Below are 13,473 nucleotides of genomic sequence, written 5' to 3'. Positions count from 1 at the left end.
CAGCCATTAACAAACTTTACAATAAGAGGAGAAAGCTATTACATTATAGAACAAAATCCATAAAAGGGAAGTCACCCCTGATCATTATTAGTAAAAAAATACGAGCACTCATAAAATCAACTAAGGCCAATTTTGAGAGAAAAATTGCCATGGATTCAAAGGACAATCATAAGGCCTTTTTCAGCTATGTTAGGAACCTGGGTGGAAACTCCCAGATATGCTCAGAATTAGTCCAAAATGATACAAAATCACTGAACCCACAGACATTGCCAACATACTGGCAGACAGGTTCAGTGCAAACTTCACCCCCCCCCCCTAAAGGAGAGATAACTATCCCAGCAGAGTGTAGCCTCCCAGACATCTCAAATGCGCAGGTGAAAGCTGCTCTCTCTAAAGCTAAAAACACAGCATCAATGGGACCGGATGGTGTCCCCGGCTGTGTGCTACACGAGCTAAATGAGGAATTAAACCCGCACATAAGGCAGCTGTTTAATCTCAGCCTTACCACAGGATACGTGCCCAAGGAGTGGCGTACGGCAACTGTGGTCCCACTCCACAAAGGCGGTGCCTCTATGGACCCTGGTAATTACCGCCCCATAAGCTTAACAAGTCTAGTCTGCAAAGCTATGGAGAGATCATAATGGAGCTCATAAACAAAGATATAGGGGACTTGCAGACATTGGACCCGACCCAGTTTGGCTTCGTCAAGGGCAGATCATGCCTTTTGAACTTGGTCGACTTCTTCGAAACAGTCACCAAGGCCATTGATGAGGGAAAGGCAGTCCATACAGCCTACCTTGACCTTGCAAAGGCCTTTGACACAATACCCCACTCGGGTATTGTAGAAAAACTTACCAGCTTAAATGTAAACCCATATGTCACAAGATGGGTTGCAAACTGGCTTAAGGACAGAACCCACAGGGTTAGAGTTGCTGGCGCTATGTCAGACTCCAAGCCGGTCACAAGTGGTGTCCCACATGGCTCAGTCCTTGGCCCCCTATTGTTTGGCATCTACTTCTCAGAAGTACAGGCCAACATGGGAGGACTTTGGCTGACAAAGTTTGCAGACGACTGCAAACTGGGCCATAGTGGAAAGTGCATCGGACACAGATATCCTTCAGAAGGGACTCACGGAAACAGATAGCTGGTGCCAGAGCCATGGCCTGAAGTTAAACACCAAAAAATGTATAGTCATACCCTTTGGGAAAAACAAGGTAACCCCAAGCTACCATATAGGTGGCAATCCACTAAGCACAGAAGAGGTTATCAGGGACCTTGGGACCCAGGTTGACAGTGGCCTTTCTTTTGACACTCACGTTGCTAAAGTGGTTAGAAAGACCTTCTACATTGCCCACCTGATCATGAAGGGATTCACATCCAGATCTAGTGAGGTCATTGTTCCCCTGTACTCTTCACTTATCAGACCAATGATCGAGTACAATGCCCCATTCGGGATGTATCTCACCCAACATCTACAGCAATTGGAGAGACCCCAAAAGTTCCTCACCAAAAGGATAAAGGGACTCCAAAATCTGTCATATGCTGCCAGATTGAAGAAACTCCAGCTCTATTCAGTTGCATACCGTCTGCTCAGAGGTGACATGTGCCTGACATACAAGGCCATGTCCAACCCGGAATTAATGGACATGCTCCACCTCAAAAAATCCAAATCCACCAAAACCACTAGAGCAAGCGACTTAAACCTTAGCATGGATATAAATAGGACGTGCTGGAGGGATAGATTTATCACTCAGAGACTCCCTATGCTGTGGAATAAAATCCCGATCCATGTGAGGCAGAGCACCTCGCTGGCTCTGTTCAAGAGAAATCTTGACCTGTGGATGGGAGATCGTAGGTTTATCCCGGGAATCATCTCTGTGTCACTGCTGGACAGAGGCACAACAAACTAATGGGCACAGTATTTTTTCATATAAGGGGTGGCGTAAGCCACAAAAATTTGGGCTAGGCTTATAAATGCCTTAGGGCAGATAGCCTAGTATAAACCTATGAACCTATGAACTTAATACCACTACCAGGCTCTTTTCTGCTATTTTGCACTAATTACCACAATCAGTAAGGCTTTGTCAAAAAGGTGCTTTTAGTGTGATCACAGAAACTAATGATTCCGAGACATATTAGCCACAATGAGAAAAAAAAGCAATATTGGCTAATTTGCATGTTTCAGAATCAATTCATGACTATTATAAGTGCTAACAGGCTCTTTTCTGATGATCTTGTGATAATCGCTGCTAGAGGTGCATGTATTTTATTAGCACAGGCACTCCATCAGTCATTCTCTCAGACACATGCACGCACTGAAACACACACACACACACACACACACACACACACACACACACACACACACACACACACACACACACACACAAAGAAACACCATCTTACCTGTCCGAGTTACAGAACATCCCAGAGGTTGCCTCTTAGTTTTCCCCAGTCCTCATAAATCACAAATGATTGCAGTCTATCAATAATGCCAGTCACCGAGTTTTATTCTTCAGAAGAAGAATGCATCAAGATGCAACACCTGTTGCTCTAATAAATGTTTAAGTGGATTCGATTAGAAAAACATTTAGAAAGACCATCAGGTGTTCTCTAGTGCTTTCCCCAGATTTGCCCAGAATTCTTGATCATAGCCCCCTGTATATTGCTGAGCATTAGAGTCAGTCAATATTGCCAGACATTATAGTTTCATAATTTTTGGTATTCCATGCATCATGCCCCAAAACCCATATTCTGTTGGCTTCTTCAGTGGGTTGGGGTATTATACAAAACTGTGCTGTCCTCCCCTATAGATCTTTTGTGCTGCACAACAGTTATCATTTGGAAGTTCACCTTTTTCATTACATGACAGTGCTGTCAGAAATATTGACAAATATTAGACATGTCCGAACTAAAATAAAAACAAAGCAAGCAATCAAAAAATCTACTCTTTCATATACATGCATCTGTCAACATTCCTTAATCTCTAAATTACACAGCAAAGTAAACCAAGAGACTGCTTAGCTATGTTACATAAAAGGTTAGGACTACCAGGCATTTTTGGCCGGAGCTGAAATTGTTTTAGTGTACCTATTACACTACACTACACAATGAAAGAAAAGGCATAAAACATAGCTGTAACCAAAACTTTTATACAATAATGTAATTTTAAAGGCATGTTTTTACTGATAATATCATACAATTGGGTAGCTTTATTAAGCTCCAAGTGCTGGAATGTATGCAGAATAAGCAAGAAATATTCTTAGAGAACTATAATGGTACAATTTTTTTGCTGGTAGTTACCTTTGTGATAACACTGAAGCTGGTCAGTCAGTTTATGTTACCATCCAAGGCAGACACACCTGAGTGATCTACTGCTTCTCATGTGGATGAGCCTAATGTTACTTCATCATTTGATCTGACACCAAAACTCACAGGTGAAGCCAAAACAGAGGTCAGGTAAAATATTGTAAAGGTTCTGTGTTCCGCATTACATTCATAAACCTTTCTTTTCCCAAGTATTTCAGCATATCTTATGAATAAGAATGACAGCAAAGCTGTTAGATTGCTTTTGTTTGGTAGGAAAAGGTCCAGCTATAGTCATTCTTCTCCCCACACACAATAGCAACTTCTTCCAGCTTATTTTGTGATTGTTTACAAGATGATGACATTATAAAGATGCAGAAAATAATGAGATGTGTGCACCACTTTGGGAATGATTTTTCTCTGTTCACAAAGCTCTCCTTTTTCTGCTAAGTGTTTATTTGGTTATTTAGTTTGTTTTTTCCCATTCCTTCCTGAAACTTGCATCCAGCTCTGGAATCATTTTTATTCTACACACTGCATAGCTGCTAAAGGTATATCCTGGCTGTATTAATCCGGTGCTTTATATTGTGATTGCCATAGGTTGAATGACAGCTACTTTGAAAACTGAATGACTAGGAACCTGCAGCTAGAGGTTTACTGGGCTAGAATCTGTTTACATATGACGTTGCTAAATCCCGATAATTTTTTAATGTAAATGTTGTACCCCAGCATACTCCATTAAATATTGAAGTGTTAAGTGGTACATTGCATTAGAGAAGATATACCAAAGCAGGAGTGCAGAGGTGGGGGTCCCATTACATTCTGCAGGTATTGCTAAAGGGAATCTCTGTGTGACTCTGTTCAGAATTGAATTTGTTTCTTTACAATGTACCACATTTTGACAGAAAAAGAGTAAATTAAAACATGTTGATACCCCAAATATGAAGGCACAGGTGCATGCGTGTGTGTGTGTGTGTGTGTGTGTGTGTGTGTGTGTGTGTGTGTGTGTGTGCGTGCGTGTGCATGCGTGTGTGTGTGTGTGTGTGTGTGTGTGTGTGTGTGTGTGTGTGTGTGTGTGTGTGTGTGTGTGTGTGTGTGTGTGTGTGTGTGTGTGTGTGTGTGTGATTGTGGTGGGAACATACATGCTGTCAGCTTACTATTTGTATTTTATTGCAGTCTAGTAGCAGAAATGCACAAAGTTACTAAATCTGGCTTTAATTGCTTGGTGTGGAGGATATTTGTTGGGCTGTGACAGTCTGGTCAGAATATGCCTGACAGTGACTGATTACTGACACAGTGGTGCATCATTGTCCTCTCATAGCACTTAGTCTCTTGGCTGTGATTCCTTCTGTGTGTAAGCTTTCATGTACTCCATGTCTATGTGTAGATGTGACACAGTTCTGTGTTTTCCAGCTTCAGACCTTCAGGTGTATAATGTATACCTGTGGCCATTTTTATTGATTTATTTACATTTGTTGATCGGGAGAGTCCGACTGGACATAGGTCCATTTTCAGTGGAGGCCCGGGGAGAAAAGCTCCACCTTAAGTATTATTTGCATTATACAGTTAAAAAACATAGCATTTAAATATAGACATTAGTCCAGTTAAGGACACAAGACAAGAAGAAAACAGATGTAAAACAGCTGTAGAACATAGTACAATTTTAAAATATGGTGACATATACTAAACATGGTTACAAATGTAGTTGAGATTCATCAGTGAACAATTGATACAATCTGTTTTTGAGGTACATAACAGCCATTAGCAGTTGTTCCTACAAGAAGTTAGTATTATGTGGTAGGTAGCTGGGAACATGAGTAGCCAAGCTTGCTAAGAGTAGGTTGTTTATAGGAGGTTGAGAGAGGTAGTGGGTGGGGGGAGTGGATGGTATTAGAGGGGGGGGGGGTTGCAAGGGTATATCTGACATGTTTTGAAGTGTGATTTTAGTAAGGATTTTAAGTGGGTGCAAGAAGTTACAGAGGTAATTGAGGATGGGAGGGAGTTCCAGAGTTTGGCTATAGTGCAGGAGAATAATGCTTCTCCAGCAGAGTTAATGGCTCTTGTGACCTGTAGGAGGTTTTTTTGGCTGGATCTTAGTGGTCTCGTGGTTATGTAGGGTTGGAGTAGATTCTGGAGAGATGGGATCTTTAGTGGTTGGTTTATTAGTTTGTGGGCGAGTGTGAGTTGGTACCATTGAAGGAGGTGGGGGAGCTCTAGCCAGCCCAGTTCTGCTAGTGAGAGACAGTGATGAGTACGGTAGGAAGCCCCTGTGGCAAATTTGGTGATTTTGTTGTAGCAAGTTTCGAGCTTATTTAGATCGCATTGTCTAAGGTTAGTAAGTATTGGAGAGGCGTAGAGTAGGGTAGAGATAAGATGAGAATTTGCTACCAAAATTTTAGCTGCTTTGGTAAGTAGTTGCTGATTTCTATATAATGCTCTTAGTTTTTTGTGCACTTTTTTAATGGTCATGGAAATGTGAATGTCAAAGTTCAGTTTATTGTCTGTTTCTACGCCTAGTAATTTGGTGTGTTCTGTAGGATGGATGGTGGTGTTGTCTTTTGCTGTGATGTTAAAGTGAGAGCTGTCTAGGGTAAGTTTGGTTGGTTGGAAGATTAGTAATTTTGTTTTGTTTGGGTTGAGTATTAGTTGGGCATTGGATAACCAAGTTTCAATAGAAGAAAATGTTTCCTGTGTGACTTTTTGCAGTTCTAGTAGGGAGTGGGCTGTGAAGATGATGGTTGAGTCATCTGGGTATTGTATGAGTGTGCCATGTGTTGTGGCTGAGGCTAGATTATTGGTGAAAATATAGAAGAGTAGGGGTCCCAGGATGGACCCTTGGGGAACTCCTATGGAGACTGGTAGCTGGGGGGGATAGGTTGTCCTGCCAAACAACTGCTTGTTGACAGTCAGATAGGTAATTCTGAAACCAGTTGATGACTGGTTGAGAGAAGGATAAGTTATTGAGAAGAGAGATGAGTTGTTTGTGTGGGACCATGTCAAAAGCTTTAGAGAGGTCTAGGAAGGTAGCTGAGGAGAGATAACCTGCATTTTTATTTTGTAGGGTTGTGTTAGAGAAAGAGAGTAAGGTGATGGTGGTGCTATGGTTAGGTCAGAAACTGTGTTGTGTGTTGGAGAGGAGGTTGTTAGCAAGGAGGTGATCTGAAACTTGAGAACAAATGCATCCCTCTAGTATTTTGGAGAGTGGCGAGAGAATAGCTATGGGGTGGTAATTGGTTAGATCTGTGGAGGGGCCTCCTTTGTGTAGGGGAATTATGTGTGAGACTTTCCATAGTGTAGGAACATAACTTTCTGACAGAGATCTGTTAATCAAGAGTGATACGGGGTAGGCTAGAGTGTCAGGTGCAAGTTGAATGTATTCACCTGGGAGGTTGTCTGCTGCTAATCTGGTGATTTTAAGTTTAGTCGTTTTATTTTGGAGGTAGGAACAGGAGAGAAAGAGAAGCTAGTTGGGAGATTGTTAGTTCTAGTTGATGGTGGGGGTTGTGTTGTCTAGCTAGTGATAGTACGGTTTGTGTGAAGTGATTTTTGAAAGAGGTAGCAATATTTTTGAAGGAGCAAGTTAAGTTAGTAGTGGGTGCACTTACTTTACCTGGGTGGAGGATGGAGTTTATTGAGGACCAGAATTGTTTGGGGTTATGTTGGGAGGAGGTAAGTGCAGACTGGTAGAATTGGATTTTGTCCTGTTTTATAAGCTTTTTTGTTCTATTGCATAGTTCTAGGAATTTTTGCCTAGTAGAGGGGGTTTTGGTTTTGCACCAGTTGTCCCACACTTTATCCCTGTTTTTCATTTCAGACTTCGTGTCTTTTTCTAGCCATGGGGATTGTTGGGCTCTAGTTTGGGAATGTCTTATGGGGGCATGGTAATTAAGGATGCTTAGGAATGTTTTATTAAAGTAGTCAACTGCGTCATCTAGTCTGAGGTATTTTAGAGGTTGCCAGTTACAGTCTTTCAGGGATGAGCTGAATGAGAGAGGGTTGAAGTTATTTTTTTTTGTGTGTATTTGACGGTAGATGATGGGTTTTGTTTATAAAGGTGTTTTCTTAGTAAGAAGGTTGGGGAGTGATCACTGAGGCTGTCAGATAAGCAGCCTGCTATATATGACTGGGGGCTCTTATTGACTAGTATCCAATCAAGGGTAGTGTGTTTATTGGAGTTATTTATCCTAGTAGGTGACTGGACTAGTTAGGTGAAGCCATGAAGATTTACATGATGGGTTGGGTGGTTGCTAGAGCAGGATTGCCAGTCAGTGTTGAAGTCTTCTAGAATTAAAGTTTCATGGGGTAGGTGGTGGGTAGTCCAGCTGAGGAGGTTTTCAAGTGGAGGGATGTTGTGGCCAGGTAGGATGTAGCAACCTATTATGTTTAGGGTTTTATTTTGGTTTATTTTAAGGTTGTATATATTATTTCTTCCTTACCTATTTGGGGAGCTGCTAACTTTAAGATCTGGATGTCTAGATGCTGCTTAAATATTATAGCTATACCACCTCCTTTTTTGTTTAGTCAGTCTACTCTTAGTATATTGCAACCAGTAGGGAGGATTTTCTCATTAGTAATGAGTGGTTTTAACCATGTTTCTGTAAGGATCACTACATCAGGGGAGTAGAAGTCTATGGTGGCATGGAATTCATGCACCTTGTTGCATATACTTCTAATATTTAGGCTTATCAGAAGGAGGTCGGTTGGCTTTCTATTGGCTGTGATTTGGGAGATGTGGTTTGTAGTCTGGTTATGAGGGGAGGGGTTGGAGATAGATGTACTAGGATTAGGATGGATGTCTCCACTGAGTGCTAGGTTGTATATGGATGAGATTAGTTTTATCAATTTCTGCATATGCTTGCTTATAAGTGAAGTTTTTTTATTGTGTTCTGTGGGCAATAGGTATGGTGGTAGGGTTATGTTAGGTTGTGGGGTTGTTTTTAGCTTAGGTATTGTGGTCTGTAGTCTATATAGAGGGTGTATTGGGAAGGTTGTTGACCTGATGAGAGAGTAGTAGAGTAGTTTTATTCCAATCTAACACCAGAAGAGCATGAAAAAGGTTACTATCTTTTTAAAAGGGTAGGGAGGCAGGCACTATTCCCAGATAGGATTTATATAGCCTTGCATTTGTCACCTCAGTTTACTGGGTACTACTATTTTGCTAGCTTGAACATTAAGCTTTATACACAGTGTTTTTCTCTTGGAAGAAATATAATAAGACTGGATTCCTTTCCTTACCTATGATTGTATTCAGACCGTCACCAGATGAAAGTGTTAAAAAAGGCTCTTAAGTTGCAAGTTATTGCATCTAGAACCCTATGACTCCTAGGTGCCTAGCAGACATGTTTATATCATAACATCAACAGCTTAGGTTGCCGAATCCTAACATATTGACACCTAAGCATCGAAAGCTAAATATAGAGAATGGCCACATCATCAAATACTTTCCTCAGGAAAGAATTTGGGTGGCCATCTGTAAACAAAATAAACAAACACGCCCAAATATAGTGGGGGGCTTCACTCCCCCCCCACACCTCCCTAACTATATATAACAAAATCTACATTGGGGAAAGGGCAAATCCCTGATAACGGCCACGCAAGTTCTTTCCCGAGGAAATAATTCAATGATGTGGCCATTCGCTATTGTAGGCATTTGATGCTTAGTTGTTGATATTAAGCTTTCAACAACCTATGCTGTCGGCAATTCAATATGAACCCTAGCAGACCCCAGGCCCCCAGCTTATTTCCATTATTTTCACTACACTTGGAGTTTTGGGTGGTTAGGCTGTATAAAAGAGTGGCAGAAAATGTTAAAAATTAAGACAAACTATGAAAATATAAGAAAAAAGTAAATAGTGTAGATGATGTGGGGCTAGGATGTGGTGAAGGGCACTGGTGAGGTACACGGAAAACAGTGTACAACAGGACCTCATGGAGTTCTTTGTTCCCCAGGAAGGCATCTACATGACCAAGCAATTCAAGAAGGTGCTCAGTAGTGTACAATTGCATGGGCATCCCTACCATGTTGTGGTAGTTAGCCAAATCACTAGGCACCAGGGATTACTTTTAAAGTGCCATAACAGCACCAATAGTAAAATGAGGATCAGAGGTAGTAGATGCCAAACTGGTAGCGATGTTAATACAGGATCAAGGTGGGGGTGGGATTTTCTAGATACTAGGGAATACTCCTTAAAGTGTCATAAGACATAGACACAGATATGGTAACAGGGATCAAAATGTGAGCGGAACCACTGGACACCATGGCTTACACTCTAATGTGCAGTAATGGCACCAGCTTAGTACAGGGATCAGAAAGGTGGGAGGAACCATTGGTCACCAGGGAATACATTTTAAAATGCATCAATAGTGCCGATGGTAGTACAGGGACTGACAGCTGGGACAACCACCAAAACACCAGTGTGTACTTTGTAAAGTGCCATAACATTACTGACATTGTAACTGCAGTTGAGGTAGGAGGAAACCACTAGACCACTAAACCACTAGACCACCAGGGATGACTCTTTAAAGTGCTGTAAAGACACTGACATTGTTACAGGTGTTGGAGGATGAGGGATATACTAGACCACCAGCACCTAATAAATACCTGCCATAATGGCAGTAAACTATTACAGGGTTGTGTGAAACAATGGTAGGGTAGTTGGAGTTGTAACAGGTATATGTGTGTGCATGTGTATTCATGTTTGTGTTTGTATACTTGTGTGTGCAGTTACATGATCAGCAGTTTACTATTGCAATGTGCAGACCAGCCAATATTTGCACATCATGATATTAACTGCATATTCAAGAAATATGTACATTAGTCAATGATGAGGTATTTTCTCATTACGCCCAGCATGTTTCAAAATAACAAATGGGTATGCCACAGAAGAAGGGACTTTCTATCAAGAGCCATATGGATCTTGCTAGGAATTTTAATGAATTAACGGGGTGGTGTCATACAGAGGATTCAGTAACTGTCAGAGAGAGTAAAAAGTACTGAAAGATGAAAATCATGACTCCAACTAGAAAAGTCTAGAATATTGTCCTGTATATATTAATAAAGACTTGTAGAAATAAATGAAAGGTCATAGTGCATTAAAAAGCTAGTGAAATGGTATACTTTCATGCCCCCTAACTGTAATTTACAAATATTTGGAAAAGAGGAAGTATCAACATGAGTTATGAAAACTAACTTCTTGAATATGAGAAGGACAAACGTTTGCCAGTCTATAATTCTAGGAAACTACTCAAGGCAGTGCCCTTTATGATTTATTCTGCACTATCTTAAGGAACTTAAAATGTCTCTGAAGTTCATAGAAAATATGTACAGTGTTAGCAGTGATTTAATATGTTGAGTGGAAAGAAATACTTTCATATACTTCATGCTTAGTTGATCAGTTCTACATCTGTTTTTAATAGATAAGTGCATCAATGCAATACAAAATGCTTCATAAGATTTTTTTTCGACAGCACTTCAACACTACAATACTTCAATAAGCTTTTGGTTAAAATAGCAATATCATTGTTTATTTTGTTATGTGAAACAAATTTACCAAGATTTGTGCATAGAAGCACACCCTGGACAGTATCTGAAAAAAATATTGTGATATCTATCCATCTATACATACATGCTCAGAAGCATACGCACACATATGCACACAGGTACACACATATATACAGATATGTGCATGCACGCACACACACACAAACGTGCAGGCACACAGGAATAGAGACAGTATGAGTCATATTAGGAGATTATGAACATTTTACTTACTGGTGAATGTGGAAATTTCAATAACATCTCCTTTTGTGCCATCACCCCCTACTGCTGCTATATTAAATGTGTATCTTGTTGCAGATGTAAGGTCTGTTAATATGGCTGACTCTGTATCAGCCATCAGAACTTTAGGCTGCGGTCCTTCTATCTGGATCTCATATGAGCTTAGGTTTCCCTCTGGATGTACCCAGTTCAACTCTATTGATTTTGTTGTCACATTACTCACAGAAATGTTTTCAACACGGCCAGGATCTGTTAAACACAAAACAAAATTTTACTTGCATATATCAGCAGGGTATAATGATTTGCATGTTTTTCTTGATATTTGTGCTGTTACATATTAAAAATCCTTGTGCACATAGATCTTTATTAAAATACAAACTCAGTTTATATTGTTTCATGAAACAAACTGTTGACTTCAAGCAAGTTAACAAACTATTTTTGTCCATAACCATACAATATTTAGAGGTGAAAATGTAAAGAAAACATAATGATAAAAAATACACACTCTGAAGGTTTGGTTTAAAAATGCTTTGCATTTAATCATATCTCTTTTATTTACCATGTCAAAATATGACTATTTGCTTTCCTACATTAGTTTTTGAATGGACCACTTCATTATCTTGGGGTTCAGCACTAGTTTATGTGATGATGGCTTTTAAGCAACTTAATAACCATGCACTGATAAGATTCATAAAGTATTTGCATCTGTTCCATGTGCTTTTTACCACAGTTACAGTAGGTATTATGGGTGCACATGGAATCCTCATTCAGTGCCAAAACTATGCCTTTGTCTCCATAGATTTCATTGCACTGAGAGAATGTAAGATGCTTTAAGTCACAGAAGGCTGTGTACAGATCCAACACCTGCTGGTAGAGCACCATGAGCAATGCACATTAATACATAATGTTCGGACTCTTAGCTAACAGCTCTGTACTTCCTCACTAAATCCAACTGGACCTGAACTATTTACACCTGTTACAACCAAAATTCATTTTCTTAATCTCACCATGTTCTGGTAGCAAGTGGTATCCTTGGCCCCTTTAACACTCAGCAGTTCCCTCAGAGCTATATATAGCCTAGAAGTAGTGGATACACAATTCCCAGAATGGCAGTGAGTAGACCTCTGTCATTCCCATGCCTTTTTGTAATAGTTGGAGTACTTTGTCTGCCATTCCATCATACGTTAGGGATCAGTGTTCCTAGCTTAATGCAGTCTCATGTAAAAGAGACTGTAACTCTAGTATGCCTCCATTACCATCCTAGCCATAATCAAAGTCCTATGGCTAGTCCTTCATCCATTTTACTTGCAGTCAAGGCTCCTTATCTGCTACCTCCTTCTCCTAGCATTAATCAACAGCTTGCATTTAACCTATATATCCTGCTATTATGTACACAACAACAGTATGTCATTTATGGGGACAAGTGGTCACATTCTTGCAGTATTCATTTTTATATCTCTAGTTTCATGTCACTACACTACAGCCTGAAGAGTGATGAAAGTGAAATAGTGGATTTTATTTTATTTCTTCATTCTTCCATTCATGTTATTAACTGGCCAGAGATTAATTCATTCTCTACAGAAAATGGTCTGCCTAGTAGGATCATCCTGGTGAACAAATGTAAACAAATATATAAACAAATTTAAGCCACACCTGGACCAAAGGACTGATAAAAAACTAACATGCAGATTGTAAAAAAAAGGGGCATTTCATTTAAAGTGTAATGTAAAGCAAACAATAAATATGTGGTTAAAAATGATATTTAAGAAACATAATACCAGTAGGTAAATTAGGTATAAAGTATTATTTTTATGTAATTTATCTATTTATTAATGTTGCTTTTGTTTACCAGGTTTGTTTGACTGCACTTATGAAAACAAACAAAAAAAAAATGTATTTTATTTATTTTATTTTTATTTTACATTTGTTGACCGGGCTAGTCTAACTGGATGCATGTCTATTTTCAGCAGAGGACCGACCGGGGAGATAAGCTCCACTTGAACAGATTAACAAAAAGATAAACATAAAATGGTTAACATATAAATGCATGTACAGAAATTATTTGCAGATTATTGCATAACATTTCAATCATTGAATACAAAAAAAAATATTACAGAACATTAGATAAATTTGCTAGAAACTCTATTCTCAAGGAAATTTTTTTTTTTTTTTTTTTTTTTGTGGATAGAGTAAGGAACAGATATGGAATAGTCCATGGAAGTAAAAGTAATGGTTGAGAAATACTGGGTCAGCAGTGATGATGATAGCAATGCCACTTTTGATTAGTCTGGGTTTGTACAAGAGCATAAGCAGTGTGTTTTAAGGTAAAGTTTCAAAAAACTTTCTACTTTTTTGTAATAGAGCACATTAAAAGTGGTATTAGAGGGGGC

General features: G+C 39.6%; 1 protein-coding gene across 2 annotated transcripts in view; it reads right to left on the bottom strand.

Moving 5' to 3' along the window:
* Positions 1 to 13,473, bottom strand: part of LOC122801112 (receptor-type tyrosine-protein phosphatase eta-like) — a 1,724,431-nt gene that overhangs the window by 1,348,552 nt on the left and 362,406 nt on the right. For both annotated transcript variants that reach the window (XM_044070641.1, XM_044070642.1), the window contains exon 7: positions 11,078 to 11,332. In XM_044070641.1, coding sequence (XP_043926576.1) covers positions 11,078 to 11,332 — 255 coding nt within the window. The remainder of the gene's footprint in view (positions 1 to 11,077; positions 11,333 to 13,473) is intronic.

Source organism: Protopterus annectens, chromosome 4.part1 (assembly GCF_019279795.1).
Source record: "Protopterus annectens isolate FY-2018-M chromosome 4.part1, PAN1.0, whole genome shotgun sequence".
NCBI lineage: Eukaryota > Metazoa > Chordata > Ceratodontiformes > Protopteridae > Protopterus > Protopterus annectens.
This window is presented reverse-complemented; position numbering and strand designations above follow the sequence as displayed.